The sequence below is a fragment of the Lissotriton vulgaris genome, chromosome 2_1, assembly GCF_964263255.1.
Source record: "Lissotriton vulgaris chromosome 2_1, aLisVul1.2, whole genome shotgun sequence".
Classification (NCBI taxonomy): Eukaryota; Metazoa; Chordata; class Amphibia; order Caudata; family Salamandridae; genus Lissotriton; species Lissotriton vulgaris.
In genome coordinates, this window is record NC_141687.1 from 1,831,822,138 (window position 1) to 1,831,849,946 (window position 27,809).

The window sequence follows — 27,809 nt, forward strand, 5'->3', positions numbered from 1 at the left end:
CTCCCAAATACTTACTGGGGCCTGGCTGAGCCCAACTGGTCTTCGGGGCCCAGGGCAAGGAAGAGGAGGAGAGGATTAGCTGTAGGGCATGCAGCCGAGTATTTTATTTTAATTAGTCTTAAGCTCTTCCGGAAACCATCCCATGCATTTACTCGAGTTTCTAAGTGTCAGATTCATGTTCTCGGCTACGCAGGTGAAACAAGAAACTGACGTTCAAATATTCATGGCTACTTCACAGATTCACATTGTGATCCTCTATAAATACCATATTCCTTGTATCTCAGCCCCTCCTTATCTTCCTTCACAATGGGTGCTTAGAATCAGACAATACACATCTATTAAGCACTATACACAGGTCCCCTCGCCTTTCAGGAAGGAAACCAGGCACTCTCTTTACTTCCAATAAAGGAGGGGACTTATGTTGTTCCCCGCTTGCTCTCCAATTTAATTTCAGGGTTATGGAAACAGTCTGGGATCGAGTACTCCCTGGGGGCTGGAGAGTGCTAAAAGAATGCTGAACCTCTGCACTCTGCTAAGTGCGCATGTGCAGAACCCAAAGAGCACTTTGCTGACACGAAGCTGTGGCACGGATCGCCAAGCCGGAAATAAGCGAAATCGACAACTAGCACTTAGCACAGGTTCAGCTGCCAGTCTCTGTCCACGCGCCACTCCTCACGCGCCACTCTCAGCATGCAGCCAGACCATCCATCTGCAGACTGTATGGCCTTAAAATTTGATGAGCACGTATTTTTCCTGCGTGGCCTCGCATATGCGAAGACCCCGGAGGATATGCAGGGAAAGTGCAAGGCTAAAAATACTAGAGGGGGTCGGGGAAATCCGCTTGCAGCTCGAAAGTGCTGGGGGCGATGGTAGGCAAGCAAACGTTGAACCCTACTCAGGGCACAAGTCCTAAAAAAAGAAGTGGGGGGACTCTCCAAGGTAGACGTGGTCACAGGAAGTGACATCACGACAGGAAGTGACATCACGACAGGAAGTGACATCACGACAGGAAGTGACATCACATGTAAGGCAGATCTATCATTTGCATATAATGCAAGATTTAACAATTGAAGCTGCTTGGTACTTAAGCCTGTGACTTAAGGTCCCTGTATGGAGGAATTAGCAGCCCAAATGTGGATGAAGTTTGGCGAAGGTGACATCAACACATTTTCAAAACACTACAGGAAAGTTTGACTGCAAGATTTTGTACACATTACAGGTTCCCAGAGAGGCTGCTTCTCACACTCGACAATGACTATTACACACACTAGGGCTCCATATTCACGTTATTCTATCGATGAGTGTTATATGTTATCTCCCCACCTATTGTAAACTAGCGACTCTGTATTACATAGTTTTGTCCCAGCTGCCTCTCTCTAGCTGTGGCTAGATTTATTTATTTTATTTATAAAGTTTTATATAGCGCGAACTTGATCCTGAAGGATATCAGAACGCTTTACAATTTGCAGCAAAGGTAACAAATCAGAACATTAGTCTAACATTGGGAATCTTGGTTGAAGACAATGGAGCTGCCGGGGCATTTACTTGGGTCAATGCCTAAATTTTAGATATATTAACTGGCCATTGTATTTATTTTAGCAGATTTATTTATTTCTATTTATTTTAGGAAATGTATTTAGTTTTGGTATATTTTAGTTTGACTTATTTGCCTTCATTTACTTCAGTGCAACAAAATATAAACATTGCTTTACTTTGTATTAATACTGTTTATTTTTGTGATAGTTCCTAAAAAAAGGGCCGATTATGACTCATGCATTGTAATGGTTGTTTTTGACCCTTTACAGAGACTACTTACTATAAAATTGGGGTGGGCCTAGCTCATGATGTCATTTTGTGGGGACCCCTTGAAGAAAGCGGGCAGAACCTTTGCAAAACTTTGTGCCCCCCTATCCAGTAGTGCAATTATCCAAACACTGACAGGATTGAGCCTAAATTAAAAATATACTGACATACGTAATGCCAAGTCAGACGTCATCATGGAGTCATGTTTAAATGAACAATCCAGCGCCATCCTACACCTCCCCATTCCACAAAATTATACAATTCAGACCGACAACACAAACTAGAAGGGGGCGTTGCTGTCATCATTAAACATTCCATGTGGAAACAGCGACACACGGAAGAACACACAAGGGTACACCATCATACTACTTACATTTCGTAGCCTGGTGTCAATTGTTCAATGCAGGGCTTAATTTGTGCCAGTGCTTAGCGCCGGCACTTAATTGGCAGGGCCGGGTCTAGTGGTACTCTGATTCTACACACACGAGGCGCACAGTGCATGTAAAATGTTTTAATTTAACTTACAGCACACTTGCTAGTACTAATACTTAATTAACTCCTCAAGTCTCGTGCAGCCGCATCGCATTGTGTTTAGTTTTTCACATCTCAGTTTACCCTTAATTGTTCACGATCACTTGAATAATGAAATATTCTGAGTGGGAGAGCTCTTTGGCAGCACTCTGCCAGGTTTCTCTCTCGTCACTCTCATGCTGCTGTGTTAAAGAGCCTCGGTTCTACCGCACAAAGAATTAGGGTGACCAACTGGCATTGGTGCAAATTCAGGACGGTGAGTGTAAAAATTCAGGACAAAGGGTCAAAATTCAGGACACAAATTCAGGACAGGAGGTCAAAATTTAGGACAAAACTTCAGGACAATAGGTACGTTTTACAGACACATCAGAGGTCGCGCAATAGTATATAAGTAAGCCCAGCCATTTCCAAAAGTATTCAACCATTTGCAAACCTATCCATCATGTATCCTCCCATGTATCATTTCACTCATCCATCCCTTCATCCATCCCCTCATCCATCCTTTCACTCATCTCCATTATCCATCCATCTATCCACCCTTTCACCCTATCCATCTGTACACTTATCCATCCACTCTTCATCCCATCCATCCATTCACTCATCCATTCAGCCATTTACCCTTTCACCAATCCAGCCATCCTTTCACTTACTAATCCTTCCACCCATCCACTCTTTTAGTCATCCATCCATCCTCCCTTTCTCTCTCCATCGACCCTTTCACTTAGCCTTCCTTCCATCCATCCATCCACCCACCCATCCATCTACTCATCCACTCATGAATCCATCCATTGCCCCTATCACTCATCCATCTATCATTTCACTCCTTCACACATCTATTCATCCTTTTTTCCATCTACCCTCCCTTTCACTCACTCATCCATCCTTACACCCACCCTTTCACTCATATGTCCATTCATTTCACTCATCCACCTACCCCCCATCATCCACCCACCATCCACGCACCCACTCATCCATCCTTTCACCCACCCACCGTCCAATCCACTGATCCATCCTTTCACCCATCCACCATCCACCCACCCACTCATCCATCCATCCTTTCACCCACCCACTCATCATCCATCCATCCATCCTTTCACCCACCACTCATCATCCATCCATCCATCCTTTCACCCACTTATCCATCCATCCATCCCTTCACCCACCATCCATCCATCCATCCATCCATCCTTTCACCCACCCATCCATCCCTTCACCCACTCTCCATCCATCCATCCTTTCACCCACGCATCTTCCATCCATCCATCCATCCATCCATCTGTCCTTCCCTTCATCATCCATCCATCCCCTCATCATCCATCCATCCTTCCCCTCATCATCCGTCCATCCTTTTCCCTCATCATCCATCCATCCTTTTCCCTCATCATCCATCCATCCTTCCCCTCATCATCCATCCATCCATCCATCCATCCTTTTCCCTCATCATCTATCCATCCATCCATCTGTCCTTCCCCTCATCATCCATCCATCCTTCCCCTCATCATCCATCCATCCTTTTCCCTCATCACCCATCCATCCTTTCCCCTCATCATCCATCCATCCATCCTTCCCCTCATCATCCATCCATCCTTCCCCTCATCATCCATCCATCCTTCCCCTCATCATCCATCCATCCACCCTTCCCCTCATCATCCATCCTTTCCCGTCATCCATCCTTCCTTTCATCCATCCTTCCCCTCACCCATCCATCCATCCCTCCCATCCATTTATCCTGCCCTTCATCCATCCATCCTTCCCCTCCATCCATCCATCCTTCCCCTCATCCATTTATCCTTCCCCTCATCCATCCATCCTTTCCCTCCGTCCCTCATCCTTCCCCTCATCCATCTTTCCCCTCATCAATCATCCAGCTACCCTTCCACCCATACATCCAGCTATTTACATTTTCTCTCCATCCTTCCCCTCACTCATCAATCCATCTATCCTCTCTCATTATCCATTTATTCAATCTTTCATTCATCCATTCACCCTTTCACTAATTCATCCAGCCATTCACACATCCCTTCACTTACTTACACGCCGACCTTTCCATATTAATTTTGAGCTGAGCCCTTTTGAGAAGAGGCCCATCAAGAACTTCACCCTCGCTGCAGGGGCCGTTCCAGGACTGGGACAGAAGCCACCCAGGGCGGAGACAGGATCCACCACGGGGGGGGAGGGGGGGGGGACAGGAGCCATCACAGGTGGGGGTGGACTGGAGCCACAACATGGGGGGACAGGCGCCATCACTGAGGGGAGGGCAGGAACCATCACAGGAGAGGGAGCACAGGGGTGGGCATGCAGTATTCTAGTATCATATTGGGCTCCTCTCCTGCACAAGACAACGAGAAGACAGGCTCTCTGTTCAAAATGCCATCCCCCACTGTGATGTACTGTACTTACAGGAGATACTCCGAGAGAACTGATTGAACTGATTGTCCTCCATACTTTGTTATTCAGTGTGGGCGCGATTGTGCCATTTCTTTATTTTCTTACATTATAGCCTGCATGATTGAAGAACCGAGGTTTGCTTACAATTTAGTGACAGTAATTAAGCTATGTGAAGAGAACCACGTGGTGCCTGGGTGTAATCCGGGGTGTAATCTGGCCGAGTCTCGGATGTTTGGGGCCCTGGGTGGAAATGGAATGTGTGAGCCCCCCTCTAAATAGCAGATACAAGACGCATTCAGGGCTGTTTGCATGTGAATAGATGTTGCTGCTCCGAAGCTGCCGCCCTCCCTCTGTCACCTTCGAGCACCTTTTAACAGCTCATCAAGGGCTGGAGGTGTGAGGGTAGCCATCCCGCTGTGCCTCTACAGTGCTGCTGGGGGTCTGAGCTTCTATACAGCATCGGAGTCAAGAAGGGAGGTGGGGGCAAGCTGTGCCCGTTTAAAATTACGGACAAATGCGGGAATGCTTTATTTACTTTGTGCGCGCCGCGCTCCCGTTTTTTAATGGTGGACGTGGTTTTTATTTAGCAGGGTGGACGGCGTCCACCCTGAACAACCCTCGGAAATAAGTGGGGGGATGCCGTCCACCCGCGTGGTACCCCGACTCGTGCCCTGACCCTACTAAACTGCAAGGTAAATACTGGCCCTCCATTATGTTCGGCGGTATTTGCGCAAAAAACAATGTCTGCCAAGGCCTGGTCCCTTTGGCGCTGTATTTACACATTTTCCTAAATATTCGTACTCAAAGCGTGTAAGAGCGCCAAACTCACCCAGAGTATCCACTGAGATTCTATTTCTCTCTGCGATAGTCCAGCAATCCATGTATGTGGGTTTCTATGGCGCGAACTGAGCATCAAGGCAGCGGAGCGCTGCACGTGGTCAAAGACAAACAAAGTCAATGAGTAATAGGAGAGAAAGCTGGGTTGGGGACCGGTAATCCATTGTTATGTAGCGTTCTTTAACCCTTTCCATGCTCATGACTTCTCCACGCCGTCATGAGCCACGGGCGGCGTATGCTCATGACATCATAGAGCCGTCATCAACTGCTGCTCCGCCCACACTCCGCCTGCGCGGCACTAATTCCCCGCGTGTGCAGGCGAATTAGTGAGTGGGCAGGGTCATGAGAGCTCCATGCCGTCAAGCCGTCATGAGCACACGCCGCCCGTGACTCATGACGCTGTGTAGCAGTCATGAGTGAGGGAGCGCCACACCCACCCCCTAGCCTCGCCGCGGCCGAATTTGCGCCCGAGAGGTTAAAGAGGTGAGTCTTCAATTCTTTCCTAAACTGGAGCAGCGTTTGGAGGGGCCTGATGGATAAACACATATTGTTCCAGATCCTGGATGCATTGACGGAAAAGTCATGCTTTCTAATTTTTTTCTATTTTACACTTCTTAGTCTAATGGTGTCCTGGGCGCAGGTGTCCCGAGAACCATCAGAGATGGTGAGCTTGTCTGAGAGATAAGCAGGGGTGGTTGACATGATGGATGTGTAAATTATGCAAATGATTTTGAAGAAGGTGTGAGCCAGCGGGGGAGGAGCTAATGGAGTTCCATCAGGGTGGGGGTAATGTGATCATATTTCTTTAGGCCTTGGATGAGCTGCGGTGTGCAGGAAGCCCAAGCCGGACTGTCTATAGCGGGCACTGGGTGTTTTCTCTGTGGGCCGGAAGGGTGGAGGCTGGCTGTCCAGCAGTTGTGGCAGATTTTGCAGCAGTGCTGCCATATTGGCCCCCTGTAACAAAAGCGGCAGCAGTGATAAAGAGGCAGCAGTGTTCCTTCTCACTGCCCCCCCTTATCTACACACCCCATGGGGGCCGGTCCAGCAGAATTGTCAGGGCTGGCTTGTGTTCTCAGTCTGGCCCTGAGGAAGCCCCTAAGGGGTTCCAGTGCAGTGTCTGGAAGGCCATGGAGTAGGGTATTACTATCATACAGATGTGAGAATACAAGGTCCGATTTTCTTTTTTTCTATTTTATAGTACAAACTGGACCCAAAGGTACTGGAGCGCTTTACATGAGCACTGGTACACAAGGTCACTTTCATTGTTTTTAGGCACCGAGAGCTTGAGTGAAGTGCCCAGAATTGCAGGATGTTGAGCCGATGCACAGATTCGAATCTGGTTCCCTAGTACCAAAGTCAGCAGCTCTGACCGTAATGAAACATCTTATCCTCTCTGAAGTCACTTTCCGGAAGAACCAGTGTGACTTTCTTTAGAAGAGAGAATGGGTAACAGGCCATATGTGTTTTTTGGCAATTTGTTCCTTGAGGATGAAGTTGATATCTGCAGTAGCGGCCTGTCCCCTGCCAAATCGGCGAGGCGGGCCGGAGGAGGGAGGGAGGTCGAGAGGGTAGGGGAGGGGTTCGGGGATAAAAAAAATAAATTTTGTAAAAAACGTACCTAAATGCCGCCACCAATGCTGCCGTCTCCTGTCACATTGTGCTCTTCCTGCTTCTGGGCACAGGCTCCCAGACTGCACTGCGGCCAATCCTGACACTCCATGAAAGCAGCATTGGGATTGGCCTGAGTGCTGGCAACTTGTGCTACCAGGCACACTGGGAGCCTGTGCCGGCTCTCTACAGCCCCAGCAACGCGGCTGGAGAGAGGTTCACTGCGCATGAGAGTCTGGACAGCATGAGACGGCAGGCCAAACCCTCATGCATAGTGAAGGACTGCACTACCACTCCCCACCAGCAGTGTAATCCAATGGGCCCGCCCCCAAGACTCCTCCAAGTCATGGGGGCGGGTCTAGGGGATTAAAATAAAACGGGTTTAAAACTAATTTTATTATCGTTTTATTTGAGGGTGGTTGCAGGGGGGGAGGGGCGGCACTCCTCCGCCCTAATGGAGGGACCGCAAATGGATATCTGTGTGTTTTCCTTCTTCCAAGCGGAGAACCATTACTTGGAAACATTCCAGGGTTGTATCCAGGGAGACTGCTTCAGCTTCTGACTTGTCAGCCACTAAAATCCTACTTTTGTGATTAAAGAGGGTTAGGATCTGGCCTGAGCAACATTCACTCTGGGGTGAGCGACTTTCAGAGCTTTTAAAGTCACCTTCGAGAGGATTAGATGGTTCAATGATTCTAAAGGGTTTTATAGTAATAATCCTGTGGGGAAAGTACTTTGGTATCCTTAGTACTTGCATTTAGTATCAAACAAATTATATAGCACTCCTTTAACACTCATAAAGGCGACATCATTTGAAAAATTGAACATGTCTAAGGTGGTCATGAATATTAGATGGAGAATGAGCGCATTTGTCTACTCCGAACTTTTCCTTTGGGCATTGACATGATTTGTCCCCGAATAGTGTGCTGTTGCTTTTCATCAAAGTTCACGTTGTACAAATACCACATATATATTGTATTGTATTATATTGCAGTATTTACATAGCACATACTACCTCTATCTGGGGCACTGAAGAGCTTGCATACCTCTGTATCAAACTACACTGTCTAGGGTGTGTGGTTTGGAGGTGGTTGTCTTAATATTTTTGTTTCTACGTAGGCAGTGTTTCCATGGTAAGCACAGTAACCACCGAGGTGCAGTTATTGTGTTATGTGCAGTGCTTTTAATGGCCGACTCTCTCACAGCCCTGGTGGCCTGCCAGAAGCCAATACTGTCTGGTACCAGCACTTTTTTATCTTGTGAGGGAAAGTACTGGCACAACTCAAGAAAGAGGTAATATTTTTAATTGAAGAGTACCAGCACTTCTCAGAAACAAGCATGTACTCTGGTACAGAGCACCTGCACTTCTATTTCTCCATTTCAAGCACAGGTTATGTGTTATGGGATGCAGTGCTCAGCAGAGCGGTGGATGAAGAGGCGTGAGAGACAAACACACAGATTATGGTTTTCAGGTAGCTGGTAGCTTTGAGCAGCTCCGCGTGCATTATTATGAAGCAGAGACCACCCTTCTTCTTAGACTTCTTCCTGAATTTCAAATGGAGAAGGAGGAGGTCCACCCAAGTTGTTCGAACTGTCTGAGAGCAGTAGAACTGATGGTCCTGCTGATGTTTTTATCAGGGACAGGGGAATTCAAAGACAATGAGGCATTATTAATCAGTGTTGGTCTCGGTCAGGTGTCGATTTACCCCCGAGAGTGTGGGTATGCTCCTCTCTGGCACAGGGCATCTTGGTAGCCAGCCTTTCTTTGTTGAACACTTGTAGAGCAGCAACATTGACGTCTGTGTACACTTTCATGGAACATTACTGATTGCAGGCAATGCCTAATTACTTAAAGGCCAACCCCTCACACTAGGACTAAACGTCCTATTAACAATCTTCACAACCTACTCTCCTGTCCAGGAAGTGCACATGGGATGTGGCAGGCTGCTCATGAAGAGGAAGATGGCTGTCCTGACTTAAAGGCTAATCAGAGTAGTAGTTTCAGAGTGCCTTGGAAAAGTTAAAAAAGAATCATCAGGATACCGGTCTTCAGGCAACAGCATAACACCCTCCAAGTTAAGGACTGGGACAAGGAGGAGAAGACTTGATTTAATAAGGATTACCAGTAAGTAAATATTGCATTTACTGAAATGCAGCCCCGCATGGATGCAACAGTTTAGACACTGTCCCTACTTGCATGGACAGACCAGATAAAACATTGTTTCATATTTGAAATGCTACAGCTGTCGCAAAATTTGAACCCAAAAGAAAAAGTGTAATGGTGCACTTGGATTAAGCTAGGGAAAAAAATTCTGAGACACCAAAGAAATGAGAGAGCTTAGTATATAAGTTGTCCTGTTTGACGGCCTCCAATACCCCAAGTTTTTCTGCCCCATTAAGGAGATTTCACTGCAATGATACCCACCTAATGGGACATAGTTATTTTGTCTCTTTAGGTTGAAGAAATGGCGCATCTATATATTCAAGTTTCAATTAAACGAAACTCGAATAAGATATTGCAGAATCTGTCCTCCCATTCATCATGTGCAGTTCCCATTGTGAGAACTTGAACCTCTCAGCAATGGGTAATTGAGGAGTAAAGGTTAGAAGTAGGTACTAGTTTATATTTTGGAGCCGATGTTGTGCAGTTCACCCATTGTTTTGAAGAGTTTGGTTTGGGCCTGGTAGGCTGTCAAGAGGGACAAGTTGGCGGTTCTTACCTGCTGAAGCGGAATGACCAGGAAGGCGCCCCCGCCCGCACTCTCGGTGACAACAGCGAGGAATTTGGCATTGACGGCACAGAAGTGGTTGTCGTGGACATTCTTGGTGATTGGGACGCAGTCGAAGCAGTGCTCCCGGCAGGCCGCCTTCCCGTAGACGTTCCGGAACTTGGAGGTGCGATACTGCGACCGCCATGACATCTGGGGACAAAACATAAAAGACAGCGCCAGATTAACCAGGTTGTATGAAGTGGGGGCCCGCAACCCCTGAGCCCTTCCCACATTGCAACGTGGACATTGGGGGATTATTTGACCGGCCGGTTAGAATCAATCACTGGGGATTCATATTCACATATTGGACTTACGGGTGGCCTATGACTGGCTATGAATTCAATGCCAATCTTTCAGAGGCACCATTAATTCTTGAGTCAGACTGTTCCCTCTTAGGCCGGTCTACCTCCGAGAAAGGAAATCGCATGCACCTTTGGAAACCGACATCTGCATTCTGGAACTGGTTACGTAAATATTCTAGAATGTTGCCGCTTTTTCGGGCAAGAATGGCCTTGTACAAACCTGCAACCCCACTACATTTTCCTCTTGCGCTCACCTTGCTTTACTATTACTAAAACATGAGCATCATGCCATGGAACTTCTTTGGTGGTCTGCCCCCCCCCATTTTTTTTAACGCATGGCACCCTACAAATATGACTTGTCCATCCCACATGAGCTTAAGGATACTACCATCTTGCTGGCTCTCGGGTGTCAACTGCCAACAGAACAGGTGAAGTGGGAAAAATCAGGAAAAAGAAAGTAATGCTGCAGCAATTATACTATTAAACAAGCATTGGCATAGCCAATAGGTCTCACCTTTGGGACCATATAAGTGTTTAGCCAGAGATATTGACTTTGCCTATGTCTTTAAGCTGTGCTGTAAAGAAGTCTGCAGCATGCTGAAAAGTTGGCCGACGGCAGCACTACCTCCCCAGTGCTGCGCACGTCCATTGGACGTCCATTCAGCACTAGTTCCAATGGACAGCGCAGCACTGGGGAGGGATATTTGCGCCGCATCTAAGGTGTTAAGACAAACGGTGGGGGCGGAAATAGGAATGCAGTTGCCTCCCTGCGCACTCTTGCCCCCTCCAGAGAGCAAAACGCTGTGGGAGTGAACATTCGAAGAAGAGGTGGACATGCACCCGCCTCCGGCCATTTGCGTGCTTTTGTTACTGAAAGACACACGCAAAGGCCAATCAGATGTGTGGGAGGAATCTGACCCACACGGAGAAGTTTGGAGTGATTACATGAAGACTCCCATAGAGCAGCGCATGCGCGCTGCGCTAAGCTCGACCTAAAAAAGGGTAGGCGTAGTGTCCAAAGTAGGTCCAGGAGGCCATAAGTTCCTGGTAACGACCGATTCTGCATGTGAACTCATTTTGGATCCATTGTGTGTAAATGTATACTTTGTGGTTAGCTTGACAACCTGACATGGACCTAGCACTCCTAGGCCTGGGAGCAGGCACCTTTCCTGCAAACACTATAAACGTGTCTATACACGTCCGGCCTTTTATCATTGTGGAATTTGATAGCACTGAGAACAAAACAGTAGAGACAGTGTGCATATAAACAAGTCTAAAAACTGTAGAACACAGTTAATAAAATACGAATATAAAACACGAAAAATAAAGTGATAAAAGCATCGAAACAAAAAATACGTACGCACAGATAAATATGTACAGCTTCATATTCAAAGTGCTCATTTTTTGCACAATCACTCACAACTAATTATTACAAAAACCTTTGGGAGTGTCGCTGCTATGTGGCTGACTTCGCGAGTTTGCGGATGTCTTTGGGCGAGAGAGGCTGGAGCAGTATTACAAAAGTGTATATGTTTACTTCCTGCGCGCGTGGGTTCCAGGTGCATGTCACGTTTTAGCATAACGAGCCTTTATTGAAAGTCTTAACCTCGCTTATCGGAACTTATTTAATTAGCTAATTCGTTGCAATTCTTCAGTGTATTAGTCATCCCATTGTCATTTTAGTATTTCCTCCTTGTATTATCATGTTCCCTATGGATAATTATTGTCTGTATACTTTGCTGTTGTATGCTCATTCACATTGTACAATGCTCTGTCGACTTCCCATGCCTTGTTCCCATTTTATAAAACCTGACAAATAATAAACAAATAAACAAACGAATTAGGTCAGATGTGACTGACCCAATGAATATTTTTTTCGGTAAAAAAATTAGTGTAGTAATCCTGTGTAACCAGCTGGTGGTGATAGAGGACTATGTTACGTCTGAAAACAGGTGTAATGGAGCCATTGTCAGGTCTTTCTCAAGTTACCAAATTCACAGGAAAGAACTGGGGAGAGGCACTTGAAACAGCCGAAGTAGTCTAGTCCTGCCCTACGCGCTGTGTCAGAGCTTCACACCCTTGGAGACCGCTCGAAAAGGGCTTAGAGTCAGACCAGCCATGACTGAAGCCCAGAGAACAGGCAGGACGCGAAGACCAGCTTCCCCGGTGTCCATGAGGGATCAGGTGGTGCCACGGCGAGAGGCAAGTGAGGCGCAGAGCAGGAAGCCCGGGGCGGATTCCGCGAGCCCGTGCATGGTTGTGGGTTACTTATTAAGCGAGGAAAAGGTTCTCGCGAGGCCTTCTCGTGTGTTACAGGCCACGACCCGTCCCGCATGTGACGATTCTGTCAGCACCGGAAGTCCTGATGCAAGGGGCAGGCGCAGGAGTGAGACCCCCGGATTGCCCCGAGGCTGGCGTGGGCCTCACATGTCACACTGCTGATGTACCGACACTTCTAAGGAGTTAACAGGTACTCTGAACAGGGACCATCTCCCCTTCTGTATAGCTACAAATTGAAAAGTTGACACTAGCGTGCGTGCCTGAAGAGCGAGGGTGACACGAGACCAGGGTGCAAATTTACAGTTTTTCTCTAGCGTGATCCAATAAGGGTCCGGGAGAGCCCCTCATGGGTGGAGCAGACTGTTCAATACTCGAGGACGCGGGAGAATCAAAAGGAGTTAACTAAGTTCTAAGTCAGATAGTTCCTCAGTGAGGTGGAGACATTGACACCCTGCAAGGGCAGGAGTGATCATATCACCCCCTCTGCCTGGGACGACTCATGGTGGCCGGCCGAACTGGGAGCTGCACCAACGCCCACTAACCACGCACGCAACCTGGGAGTCATCCTGGACTCCGCATTGTCAATAACCCAGCAAGTGAACGCCGTCTCCTCCTTCTGCTTCAACGCCCTCCACATGCTTCGCAAGAACTACAGAAGATCTCCACCGGTACCAGAAGGACAGTCACCCAGGCCCTCATCACCAGCAGACTGGACTACGGCAACGCTCTCTACGCAGAAACATCAGCCCAACTCCAGAAACGACTACAGCGCATACAGAACGCCTCAGCAACGCCTCATCCTAGACATCCCCCGCCACAGCCACATCACAGCACACCAGAAAGACCTACACTGGCTCCCCGTCAACAAGAGGATCACCTTCAAGCTCCTCACCCACACTCACAAAGCCCTCCACAACATCAGACCAGCGTACCTAAACGAACGCATCCGTCGAACAACCGCCGGCGGCAGATCGTTCTCCCATCTCGCCGCAAAAACCTGGAACACCGTCCCCATCCACCTACAACAGACCCAGGACCTGCTGGCCTTCAGGACACTCCTCAAGGCCTGGCCGTTTGAGCAGTAGCAGCTCCCCCCCACCCCCCAGCGCCTTGAGACCCTCACGGGTGAGTTGTGGCTCTACAAATGTATTGATTGATATCAATGGTAAAGAGAGTGACTCTTTAAGGGAGATTAAAATATTGGAATGTTGGGAGCTCCATTGCAGACAATGGAGTGCTCCCTGCTTCTACGGGCCGGTAAAGGCCTGCAGAGCAACATTCCAATGTTCTTCAAAGGCTTCTCGAAGCTCGAGGGGATTTATATCCCCTCGGGCTTCGAGAACCCTTTGTTTAATTTGTTAGAACATTCTGCCCTCTAGTGGCAGAATGTTCTAATAGCCTTATAGCCCTTCGTAGCAGGGCTATACCGGCTATCAAAGTCCCGCTGTCTCGTTAAAGTCCCTCGCCTTCGGCTCGGGCCTTTAACGATTCAGCGGGCCTTTAATAGCCGGTATAGCCTGCTACAGCGGGCTATAAGGCTATATTATACACATGAAGGAGGTGTAAGGGCAGCTAGCTTCCATGAGCAAGGAGACTGGAGAGAAACCGGTCCTCGGAAGCTTGTTTCCGGTCCAGGGAAGACATGGCTTGGCAGTTCGGGCTGGACTGTTCCAATGAGGCACAGGGTCAGACTGATTTGCATATAGCCATGTCTGAACTGGGGTGGCAGAGTGGGCTAAAGAACGATGATGGATTAAACCCAGATCTTTTGACTGGGTGTGAGTGTTTGATTAATTCAGATGCTCCGTCCATCACCACCCCCTTTTGGAGAGATGGAGGACACTCGGTGTGAAAGGTTAGAAAAGCTCAGGGGGATCTTATGGGGGATCTTATGAGGAGGTCAGACCAGCAGGTTTTTTACTAAATTTCCCCAAAAGAATCTTTTGTTTAGGAGTTTCAAGAGCAGGTGGGCTTTTGTTAAAGAAAATGTTATCGATTTCTGATACTCCGCTGAAAAATACCTGATGCTTTCTGAGTTGCAAAAGTACATGATGCAGAGTAATTATACCTCGGGTACCATCCTTCCATTAATCACCACCCGCAAGGACCAGAGCAGAAAAAACAAATTCCAATCTCTATACACACATTCAGCTAGACAATGTAAACTTGTATATTACTCCGCCAGACTTATGAAGTGAGCGGCCTTCTCCAACACTTCCTGTTGCTGTCAGAGATCCAATTGGTCGTCAGCGGCCTCGGTATGCTAGGGCAGGACCATGGTGGCTCTTCGTGTAGCTGCTAGTCTACCTAAGGTTTCCCTACTGCACTAAACATATGTCTCATTTCTCAGGTCACAGGGTAGCATTTCCATAACTATAATCTCCCTAAATCTTCTTGACTTCTAACTCTCAAACGGTGGATATATCTGTTTCCATTTGGCCTCCGTTTCCTATTTTGCTCTCAGTACCATGTGACCAATTAACCCTTTCGCTGCTGATGACGAGCTCAGCTCGTCATCACCCACGGGTGTCGTGTGCTGATGACGAGCTGAGCTCGTCATAACTGCAGCAAAAGTGCAATCTGCAGCACAGGGGAAAAATCCCCGCAGCAGCGATGCGGTTAGAGAACAAATCGTTTCTCCTTATCTCAACATCATGGCCGGTCGAACTCACCATAATCTAAACAAGGATCGTTTGGTTTTGGGTACCCTACCCTACTCTAGTTGTATTAGATTACAATGCATGACTTTTGCACACTGCTCTTACTAGAAATGGTAAGTCTATTTAAGGTAAGTAAAACTCATATATAAATATATTTTCAAGGAAAAAATCAAAGGTTAAAGTAACGTTATAGTTAGGTGAAAATTTCACTGACAATGTAACATTTTAAACTAAAGAAAACACTGAAATCCCCCAGTTATAATTATCTCAAGTAACTATAATTCCCGCTCAGCTATGCACAGTGTTATCATCAATGATACCAGTTCAGTTGTCATCAGTAACGCTATCAATCATATCACTGAACACATCATGAGTGTTGCAATATGTGCGGTCATAAGCAGTGCCTGGCGAGGGCGGGAGTTATAGGTACTTTAGGGCACTTCAAGCTGTACTGCTGGAGTCATTCAGGGTGCAGGTGTGAAAGCTGGGTTTTTAACGCAGCCACCACCTACAATCTGTCTGACACAGCACAGTCCCATTTTGCAACTGTTGCAATCTATGGCCTTACACTTGGGAGGGAGGTTGCTGTGTTCACGCAAGCCTGTCTGGACTGTTGGATGACTTTCTTCTGCAACTGTGCCAGTGCATAGCACGCTCATGAAGGCCACAGACCCTGCCACAAATAGGCCATGGGCACACTGCGCAAGACCTGGTAGCAGCCATGGATGCTTGTTTCTGGTCCAGGGAGAACCTGGCTTGGCCTATGACTGGGTCTAAACTGGGATGGCAAAGTGAGCAAAAGAACAATTGATTTAATCCAGATCTATTGACTGGGGATGAATGTTTGATTTGCTCTGCATTCCGTCCATCATCTATATGTCTTTAGATTGTCCTATAGGCCAGTCCGATCCTGAGCATAAGAGACATCTGCAGATCAAATGCGCCACATTCAGCATGATGTAGGGTAAGAGCCACTTAGATGGGCATTCCAAGGCACACAATTGCACACAGGATGGACACAGCAACATTAAACGATCCGCCATTCAAAGGCTTACAAATAAGATACCCTCATACACTCAGCATACATGGCAACAAAACCACACTGAGCATTCAAAGGCTCACCAGAAATCAATCTACACAGGATGCAAGGCAGCAACATCACTCTAAGCAGTCCAAGGCTTGCAACTACCCTGTCCATACAGAATGCAAAACAGCAAAATCAAAGTGAGCATTCCAAATCTCTCATACAACTCATACACAGGGCATGCTAGCCAGCACAATCATATTGAGCATTCCAAGGCTTGTAAACTGCAAAGGTTGCAGGATAGCAAATATCCCAATGGGCATTTTAAACCTAAACAACAAAGAAGAGAAGATACAGGAAAACAACAGCACCCCAGGCATTTCAAGGCTAGCAAATACCAAAACCTCAAAGGATGCATGGCAGCAAAACTATACTGAGCATTCCAAGACTCCGAAACAATCTTGTTCAATAAAATGTTATTGACAAATAAAAGGGTGTCTATAAACAATACATAACAGTTATTTTGTAACAAAATATCTGGAATATGCATATTTGCGAATACACGAATTAGACATATAAATGACATTATGTGAAATACAAATACAGGTAAAATTTGAGTATCGATAAGTTAAAGAAAAAAATAGGATTATTTAAGGGATCAGGGGGTTTAAGAACTTCTTGTTGTGATGGTTTGAGCTGGGAGAACCTTTCAGCACTTGCATCAAGAAACAGTGTAACAGGTGACCATAAATCCAAACGTTAGCTAAAATCATATTACGAATTCAAAGTCCTACCTATCCACCCCATATACACGGCCTGCAGGCCAGCATTATCAGACTTTTCACTCCAAGGCCTCCCTATACCCCAGCATTATCAGACTAATCATTCCGAAGCAGAAATTCCTGGAAACAACAGACAGTAGAATACCCCGGAAGACCTCAGCACAGGCATCTAATACGATTAGAAAATACCTAACGGCAGCACGATAAAGATATGTAGAAAACCAAGTTAGTTGCAAAACCCATCACTGATACCACCATATCCCATAGCGTGACTAAACGGCCAAGCCTTCTGGACGATTATCGAAAAGTGCTGGAGCAAGCATGTCCGAGTTTGAGGATACACATATAAGAAAAGTGTACGCTTTTAACTCACCCCGAGATCAAGCAGCTTTAAGGTAGCCGGTAACCCCTGCAATGGACAGGCTGCTGGAACCAGTTCCGAATAATGAAACTTACGCCCTCATGTATCAAAACATTTCTCCATTGACACAGAATGGGTAAAACCCTTTAATACATCAGGCCAACCTAAAATCAGAAAGTAATGTGATCTACGACACCCCACCGGCGAATGGTACATGACTTACCATACTAAGAGTGCTCCTCGTGTAAGTAAGCAGAATTCTCATCACACGTACAAGCACTTGCCCCACTCCCCCTTCAGCGCTTTGTACCTTGGTTTCTACTTTATAAATACACATACATAAACAAACATATCCAAGATCTAGATAGGTTTGGAGAGAAAGAGAGAGGGAGAGAGAGAGAGAGAGAGAGAGGGAGAGAGAGAGGGAGAGAAAAAGAGAGAGAGAAAGAGAGAGAGAGAGAGGGAGAGGGAGAGAGATAGAGAGAGAGAGAGAGAGAGAAAGACTGCAGATTGGGAATTTGAGCAAAGGTATTGTGCTTGGGACAAAGGCTTGACATTTGTACTGATTCATTTCGAATCAAACCTCTTCACCAAATTTACTAAGCAGACTCACTGGCCCCCCAATTCTGTCGGGGAGTACTGCGGACCACTGGCATGTGGTTAACCTAGGCATTATCTGTGGGGGAGTGAACTATGGGAGTTTGAAGAAGCAAAGATTCGACATGTTTTGGTCCCTATACAAACAATTTATGGACACTCATCGCAACAGTTAGATACTTGATTTTATAAAGCCCCTAACATTTTGTTTGCTAGTTAATTAACAGCACGTAAGCAGGATTTTAAATGACACTATAATGAAAAGGTGTTCTCTAAATGTTTGGGGGATATTCTATCTGCAAATTACATGGCAACCAGAGCAGTATCTGTGCTAGGCCCAGGTATGAAACCAGACTGGCGGGGTATATGTCGTCGCTGGTCTTTATGAAATATTGACGGTGGAAGATAATACATTCATCATGCATGTTAGACAGACAAGGGGAGCTGAGAGGCACTACCTTAGTCTGCCAGAGATGCCGTGAAAAGGGAGAATTACTTTATACGCAGGTAAGGAAATAATGTGTGAAGACTTTGAAAGAAGGAAGAAGCAGTGAAGGTGATAAGTTTGGCCTTTGTGGTCTTTTGCTAAGAATGATGTGCTGACATTTCCAGAGACATGGGAAGACCATAGACAATAGAAGTGACACCCTGGGGTAGCCTTGAAGATAGGTTTAAGAGTGAAAGTGTAATAAAGTGTGATCGTTTCATCTCTATGCGTGTCCTGGCCATCTCGGCGGCCAGATAGACAGACAGCATTTTGGTATTCTAAGCCAACCCCAGAACAATTATGATGAGGATTTTGTCCCCAGCCATCTCTGCAGAGACCATAACAACATGAACTCATAATCCGAAAGTTCATATCAGTTACTAAAATTATGCAAAGACCACATAATTTACATTAAAGAAAACCGGAACTGATAAAGCCAGTAGGCCTAGATTGAATTTTCAAACCAGACTAAAACATGAAATATTGCCCATTAATGTGAAAACCAAAACAAAAAAAGGTTAATTTCCTCAAAGCATGCGTGAGACAAATAATGGACTGTGTGTTTGCATAATACTGAGATATGAACAGGCCCTCATGCATTGCAATGCAAGCACCCCACAAGAGGTGGGCTGTGGACATGCCAACAGTATGAGGTGAAAGACACTCATCCGAGCTGCGCCAACGCCCTATGTATATTTATGCATTGTTAACAATAGGTAAAACAGACAGCTGCAGTCTAGCCAGACTTACAAAATAATAGCTGGATGATTATGTCTAGAAAGCTGGGCCTGAGTGAACCAGTCAATGAGCCTCTGGAAGGCTGCTAGGGTGGGTTGAGCGAGTCATTCATGGGCATCTGGAAAAATGGTGAGGAACTGTCAGTCATGGTCAGTCATGTTGATGGTCAGGGGCAAAGTAAGCCACGTTTAAGCGCCTGCCTGCGAGAGCTTCTTCAGCCGAAACAGAGCCTCACATTCCTGGGGCAGGGCAGGCGGAGCTTGGCGTTTCGTTTGTTTTCATGTCTAACAAATACATCTTCAGCAAGAATTCAGGCGAAGAACAACATTGTTGACCCCCCCCCCCCCCCAGCACAGGATGTCTCACGCTGAGGCCTTGGCGCAGAAGGCACGAGGCCTAGCACGCCCCGCAGGACGAGCGGCCTTGGAAGGGTAACTGTTCCCTCTCAGAGATATGGACCGCGGCGGGCACCTCCCCGCTGGCCGCCCGTGGCCCCGCTAGAGAATGTCCGAAACGTAAGCAGTTGAGTGTGCACACAGTCAGTCATAGATTCTGAAAAGGGCTGGAGGCAAAATCTGCAAAGTACGTGAGGTTTTTCACTTTGCTACATCCCCCTGAAAATCCTCACTTTTGAGACAAATTATGTTGCAAGCATCTCCGAGTCTAACAGACTGGTCCTCCATCAGATACATTTCACAGAACAAGTTCTAGGCTCTTTCTAAATCCGGAAGGAAATACAACAAGCATTGGTAATGCATCGGTTTCGCCTATGTGATGAATAAGGTACTGTTTTTATCATGCATGCATTGTCTGGGAGAAGGAAAGAGCGCCCTAACAAATACCATGGGAGTGGAGAGGATATGGCGCAGTGGCCAGAGATCTTGACTCGAAAGCTGGGGATCTCGGTGGCAACATCCTGTGATTCTATGCAAATCACTTAATCTCCCCAAGTGATAAACTATTATATAAATATGCTTCGATAATAAAAAGAAAGGAGGCAAAACATTATGAAAAAATTGTTCTACCAAAGCGACGGCGATAGGAAACTGATAAGAGAAGCAGACAATGGGCAAGCATTGGTAAATGAAGGAAAATCTGCTACAGCCAATAGAAATGGAGGAAAAGTAAGTACAGGAACCAATAAGAAGCCAGGAAAGAGAGGAGGCGGGATGGAAGAGTCTTTTAAGTTTATATTAAAAACAATAGATTTCTCAAGAACAGCGCAAGCACTGTGCAGGCAAAACCTAAAAATTGGGTACAAATTGCCCTTCGATCTATGGTTTTCACAGCACAAACTCCCCTGTGCTGCACCTGCAGGGATTTGCACAGGGAAAACTGTGGAAAGGGAGAAAAATGCACAATTTTACTAGTCTTTTAGACCAAGGTGGGACTGACACAAAAATTAGACCTGGACACCAAAATAAACGTGGCCCCCATCAGTGAAGCAGATAGCTAAAAAAGTGGTTCTATCAGGAAAATCAACAGTAAAAACCCGCCTGCTTGGCCATAAAAACAGGTCACAACTGCTAAGAAACCAGCCCTCATAATGATGTCAGACCAGCCCATCAGGCCCGGCCTGATTGCCCTGAGATCAGAGTAACTCCTTGTCTGTCAACCTCAACGCCCAGAAGCAACAACACCAGAACCCTCAAATAGAACCCATACAAGTGTTGCACGCAGGGAGCTCCCTCAGCAATCCAATCCCCACCATTCTGTGAGCGTGATCCCAGCCCCAGCTCCCACCTCATCAGCCCTATGGGACTGTTAAAGATAAACTGCAAATTATCCTGCAAAGCAGCCAGGAGGACTCTGGAATTTTCTGGTATGGGGTGATAAGTCAATTTGCGCGGATGATAAACCAGGTATCTTAAAGAAAGGCAAAAAGCGTGAACTTTACAAATCTTCACCACAGAAAAAACATATTGCACATGCGCAGGTCTAAATCTGAGAAGGAAGAGAACGTCATGGGAGGAAGGCCAAAAACTATGCAAAACACAACCTAAAATGCACTTCTAGAAGCAGAAAGATAGAAAGAAACTACAGGAGCCAAAGCTAGATGACACCGTTGCCTTACAACTTTCACCGGGCAACCAGACACATCGTTTTAAGTAATTGTAAATGTGTTTATATAGCGTTTAAGACCCATGACGAGGCACTGAAGCACTTTTCAGAGAGTAACGCGCTACCCTGGAACCCAAGATTAGTAGACTTTTGCAGACCAAAGAATACGAAGACAACAAGGACACTGTAGAAAAGCGCTCCCAACAGCCAACTAGCAGAGGTATTTTTATCCCACCAAAAGAAGCAGCAAAGCACGGAATCCATAGCAACGATCACATGAACATATGTTAGAAAGAAGGAATTTTGCATGAACAAAAAATCCCACTGAAAGGCGTTCATCCGGTGCTATTTTTCCAAGAACCAGCCACAGTTACCCTGCTTACAGATAAGGACAGCAGGGTGGTCGAGTTAGCCAGAATGTGCCTTTTACAAACCAGATTGCCTGTTAAAAAAAAAAAAGAGGATATAAAAAAGTGTTGTGAATTATGGTCAGGAAGAAGAAGACTGTGTGCGGTTACTACTGCTTATAAGCAGAGATGTCTACAGCATGCAAGTGGATGACTGCGAGAAAACATTTTCGGAGGAGGCAGGGTGTAAGGGCGGCTGATCCCAGTGAAGTCTATGGGGCATTTTATTTGCTTGTAGGGCGAAGAGGAGCCCGGGGATGGTGAAGTCCTCCTACTAAGGGTACATTCATATGTATTCGGTTTGTGTTGATATTGGATCGGTTTAGGTGATGAGCAGAGGCGGAGCCCGAGTGTCTTCCAAGGGGCATAACATGGGGGTTGGGAGTGGAATCTCCAAGGGTGGGTGTACATTTTAGAGCGGGGTTAAGAAATAAGGATGGTTGGGGCAGATTTTGTGGGTTGTGTGGCACGAATATAAACTGAGACAAGATATCAGAAAATGATGTCGGTTTGTGTATATGAAGCTGACTGTGCAAAGGAGTTTCCTGCCATGACTGAGTGTATAAAGAGCCATGGGTAGAAGGATGCACAGGTAGAGCAGAGACACCGAGAAACACTTCTTCCAAGCCGTAACTCACCAGGAAGAGAACAGAACACATTGTATTCAAACATGGAATCCCCTTCTAGCGAACTTGTCCTGGACTTCACTTCTGCTACAGCTCTCTTTTGAATAGAAGGCTTGTGATGGCTCGAAGCGCTGTATTTTAATTGCTAAATGTCCAGTTTCTAGTTAGAGACCAATGACAGGCTTCATTGGCCTTTGGCTGCCAGATAATTTGATCCTTCCATCGAGACATCGCAAGCTTCAAGAGACTATACGGCCATTCATTCCCTCGCTCGTGGTCACAGCTCATAGTTCTGCTGTAGGTTTGTTGAGGAACACCACCTTAGTAATTGTGTATTTTGAGTGTGTGGGAATTGTCCTCGGGCTGGGGGAAGGTTTGGATGCTTGTTCTCTAAGAGGTCAATGTAACCTCTTGAGCCGCTTCTTCCGCCATTGAGGCACCGCCGGACAACCTTCGGGGTTGGATGTACACGTAAAGGTGGTCGGTATCGACTGGGTGCAGAGACGCACAGACCATCGACCTGAATCTGGTTAACATCACAGCGTGTATTGTAGGTTTCTTTCTCGAACCCCTGTGCCACACATTTTGCCAACTTTCACATACTCTCCTGGTCCTGATGAAACGCCAGGGATCCATTAAGGACCAATAGGCGTGAAACATGTCGAGCTGACCAAGACCGGATATATTATTTTCAAAGTTCACTATTTATTGCAAAAAAAGAAAGCACCCTACTCACTGAAACCAGGGCGCATCAGTTTATTTTTTTGCCTGTTTTTAATTATATCGTACGGACCCAAGAATAAATACTACTCAGGGTACCGTTACGCTATTTTTAATTCACTTGCACCATCCCTACACACCCCACTCACCACTGTGGCTTACCTCTATAAAAGAACTCTGCCAAAGAGTCTGCTCGCCGGGCCCATGGGGGACTGCAGCGCCACCCCCACGAGGAGCAAAACGCCCAATGATGAAGCATGACACCTTAACGGGTGTGTGAGGGCAACACTCCAAATAGGAGGAACAATGCCCCTTCCACCCCCCGATTCCACCCTCTAATCACACAGGAAGATAGGTGTCCCCTCACCTATACTTCATACTGGCCATTTGGGTTAGCAAGCACCTTTTCTTTTTTTAGGAACAGTTACTCTCTAGTGATTGAAACTCCTTTATATGTTCCACAACTAGTTAACTATGGATGCCACTACATTCGGACACAATATCATAAGATTGTATGCTATTGATAGAGAAGAGAATCGCCCGAGCAATTATTGCTATGCTGCCCAAACTCAATTATTTTGAACTAATTTATAAGTTAAAATCTACTAAAATAAAGAAAATCCTTTTTAAAGATGCCAACTTTTTAAAATCGGAATTTTATGTTTTTTTAATACTAATTTTTTTGATACATTTAGTAATGGATAGGAATATTGCTTATGCACATTAAAATTGTTTAATAAGTTAGTTAAACCAAATAAACTAATATATAAAGTAAAAAGAATATTCTTTCAAACTATTCTTTATAAAGGAAGGGCAAAAAAAGGGGGGCATCCCAGCAGTATGTAGGTGCCCCCAGGGTTATTACGGCAGCAGCAAATTGAATGCACACTAAGCTCCTATAGTCAAATGTTAATCCAATAATGGCGGGGACTGCTGTCCTCCCGATGAGACAGGGTAGAATGAGCTTGAACTGTTTAATATAAGAGACAAGCACTGGTAAAGCCAATAGTTCTCGCCTATGCAAGAACTACTGGCTATGACAATGTGTTTTAGCGATGATGTACACCAGTGTGTCTGCTGTTCAGCATGGATAAAAGTTAGTGGCGTGGAGTAGATTGAGATGGAATGGAGTTTGGTAAACTGGGGTATATTGGAGTGGGGTGGATTGGGGTATGATGGAATGGTGTAGATTGGAGTGGAGTAGTAGTTTGGGATCAATAGGAGTTGAGTGGGGTGGAGTGGGGTAGATTGGAGTGGGGAAGACTGGTGTGGTAGACTGGAGTGTGTTAGATTGGGTTGGAGTGGATTGGATTGGGGTACACTGGAATGGAATATATTGGGGTAGATTGGAATTAATGGAGTAGATTGGAGCGGGGAAGAGTGGAGTGGGGTAGATTTGAGTGGGGTATATTGAGAGGACTGGAGTAGGGTAGATTGCAATGGAGTGGAGTAGATTGGGATAGAGTGGAGTGGGTTATATTGGAGGTGAGTAGAGTAGATTGGGGTAACGTGGAGTGTGATAGATTGAAGTGGGGTAGTCTGGAGTGGGATAGATTGGGAAGGTTGAAATGGGGTAGAGTTGGGTGGGGTATTTTTGAGTGGGATGGATTTGGGTAGGTTGGGGTATATTGAGGTAGAGTGGGGTAGACTGGAGTGGAGTATGATACATTTGAGTGGAATGTAGTAGATTGGAATGGGTACACCGGAGTGGAGTGGGGTAGAGTGGAGTATGATAGATTGGGGTAAAATGGGGTGGGGTAGTTTGGAGTGAAATGGTGTAGATTGGAGTAGAGTGGGGGATATTGGGAAGGAGTGGGGTAGATTGTGGTAGATTTGAGTGAGATAGATTTGAGTGGAGATTGGTGGAGAGTGGGGCAGATTGAAGTGGGGTAGATTTTGGTAGATTGGAGTGGGGTAGAATGTGGTAGATTGAAGTGGAGGTTGAGTGCAGGGAGTGGAGTGGGGTAGGTTGGAATGGAGTTGAGAGGAATAGATTGGGGAGGAGATTGGCGTGGCGTGTGGTAAACTGGGAATAGAGTGGGGTATATTTGTGTGTGTTGGATTGGAGTGCGCTGGAATGAGGTAGGTTGGAGGGGGGTGGGCTGGGGTGGAGTGGATTGGGGCAGAGTGAAGTGAGCTAGATTGGAGTGGGGTAAAGTGAGGTATATCGAGCAGAGTAGGATAGATTACAGTGGAGTGCAGGGGTAGAGTGGGGTGGGGTTGATTGGGTGGAGTAGGGTAGATAGGAGTGTAGTAGTTTGGGTAGATTGGATTGTAGTGAAGTGCATTGGGGTAGAGTGGAGTAGATTGGGGCAGATTGGAGTCAAGTGGAGTATATTGTTGGGGGTGGGGAAGATTGGAGTGGGGAGACTGGAGAGGAGTAAATTGGGATGTAGTAGACTGGAGTAGGGTAAATTAGGGTGGAGTGCAATGGAGTTGAGTAGACTGTAGTGGAGTGGAGTGGAGTGTGGTAGATTGGAGTGGCATAGATTGTGGTAGATTGGAGTGGTGTAGATTGGGGGGAGTGGAGTTGGATAGATTGGAGCGGAGAGTGGAGTGGGGTAGATTGGAGTGGGTTAGACTCAGGTGGAGTGGGGTGAATTTGGACGGCTTGGAGTGAGATAGATTGGAGTGGGGTAGATTTCGGCAGATTAGATTGGAGTGGGGTAGACTGGAGTGTTGTATATTGGAATGGAGTGGATTAGTGCAGGTTGGAGTGGAGTGGGATAGATTGGAGTGGCGTGGTGTAGCTTGGAGTGGGGTCGATTGAAGTGGGGTAGATAAGGGTGGAGTGGGGTAGATTGCAGCAGAGTGGTCTAGATTGGGATGGATTGGGGTATATTGAAGTGGGGTCGATTAGGATAGGTTGGAGTGGAGTGGGGTAGATTGGAATAGATTGGATTGAATTAGGTAGATTATGGTAGAGAGGGGTAGATTGGTTTCGATTGAGTAGAGAACGAATGGAGTGGCGTAGATTGGAGTGGAGTGAGGTAGAATAGATGGAGTGGAGCGGGACAGATTGGGGTGAAATGGGTTGGGATAGATTGCAGTGCAGTGAAGTGGGGTAGATTGGAGTGGAATGTATTGGGTAGATTGGCGTGGAGTAGATAGGAGTGGGGTAGACTGGAGTGGAATAGACTGGAGTGGGATAGAATGGAGTGGAGTGGTGTCAATTAATCAAACAATCAGGTGGCTGGTAAAACGCAACTCCCCACCCATAAGGGTCTCAAGACACAGGGGTAGGCTGGACTGTTGTTCCATCAACGGTGCTGTGGGTCAGTGAAAGAGCCAGGTCTTGAGGTCCTTCCTGAATTGAGGCAGTGACGGCGATTGTCTGAGGTGGAGAGAGAGGGTGCTCCAGGTCTCCATGAGTGGGGTACGTGGAGTGAAGGGGAGTGGATTACTGTGTCATGGAGTGGCAGGTCGTAGAGTGGAGTGTAGTGGTGTTGTGTGGCGTATAAAGTGGAAGGGCATAGAGGTGAGTGGTATAAAGTGGCGTGGTGCAGTGTGGAGTAGGTGTGGTAGTACACTGCCATGACAGATAAAACATTTTCAATTGAAATGACCAAGTAACTGAATTATCCTGAATGTGATTTGAATTATGTATTGCTGCTATATCCATTTATGCTATGTTTTTATCATCTGTACTTTTATGGCCGTATACAGATTTTGTGACTGACTGACTATTACATTTGAGCAGACATACAGTTTTACAGTACACAAACAAAAATGTGTGGACGTGTCATCATCTAGTGTATTGATATGTTTTGAGTGCATTCAAATATGTGTTCCCTCCACTAACCACTCTTCAGAACTGCAACAAAAATAAGTGCTTCATTTGCACTTTCCTAATTCTGAAAAATGATGAAATAACGGCACAGTTCATTTTTATTGTGTGCTTGAAAAAATAAAATCTTACAGCCTCTCCTCCCACATGGGTATATAGCAGGATTGCCATACAAAAGCTCTCACTTTGAAGTAAAAGGAAGAATAGTAAACACAACTCTCTCAGAAACCAGAGCTCGACATTTGACCTCTGTCTCTGAATGCACAGCAAACCTGAAAATAAAATAACAAGATTTTTATAGGACTGTTTACAGAAAGCGAGTACTAGGAAGGATACAGTAAAGAAGGACTGAAGCTGGACAGCCTAAAGCAAATAAAGTCAGCAAATAAGAAGCAATAAACCGAGTTACAAACCACAATACCAATAGCAATGGGTGAAATGCATTCCCGGAGAAGCTTTCAGAATGCCCACATGAAGTGGTTCGCAAACCAGACAGTTGTTCGCTCTGGTAGGATTCGATCGAAATAGGAATGAAGTGACTGCATTATCCTGTTCCTGTATGCTAAGATTAAAGTAAAACGTGACCTCTTCTAAGTGTTTGACTGCATGGGCAAGCACTTGGCAGGTGCCCCTTTCTGGAGGCATGAAATCTAATTACAATTATATTTTGGCATTGGGCCTGGAATATGGTTACTAGGTGCTAGCCTAGCAAAGGTGTCATGGACCCAAAAGCAAGAAAGGAAATTGGGGCTTCCATCTACTGTTTTGGTAGAAAACCAACCAATATTTGGGTCCTGTTGGCTTCTTACATTGCTGAGCCCCTGGTTCACTTCAACTGCTGCACTATTCATGGATACGTCCCTGTTATCAGGTGGCTTTGAGCAAGCCTGGTGGTTGAAAACCTTGCGGTAATTAGGGAATCGTATCGTGCTCTTTGCTCAGGGACGAGGATGTTCCAGGACCCTACCTCCTTGGCAGTGGCAAGTTGGGATTCTATCACTGGAGAGCATCTCTGCGGGCTCTTGAGTGAAGTGGGTAA

The 27,809-nt window shown here is 46.2% G+C and overlaps 1 protein-coding gene across 4 annotated transcripts in view; it reads right to left on the reverse strand.

Annotated features, from left to right (window-relative positions):
- Positions 1-27,809, reverse strand: part of CORO2B (coronin 2B) — a 581,091-nt gene that overhangs the window by 204,155 nt on the left and 349,127 nt on the right. For all 4 annotated transcript variants that reach the window (XM_086957966.1, XM_086957970.1, XM_086957968.1 and 1 more), the window contains one exon: positions 9,888-10,088. In XM_086957966.1, the coding sequence (XP_086814092.1) occupies positions 9,888-10,088 (201 nt within the window). The remainder of the gene's footprint in view (positions 1-9,887; positions 10,089-27,809) is intronic.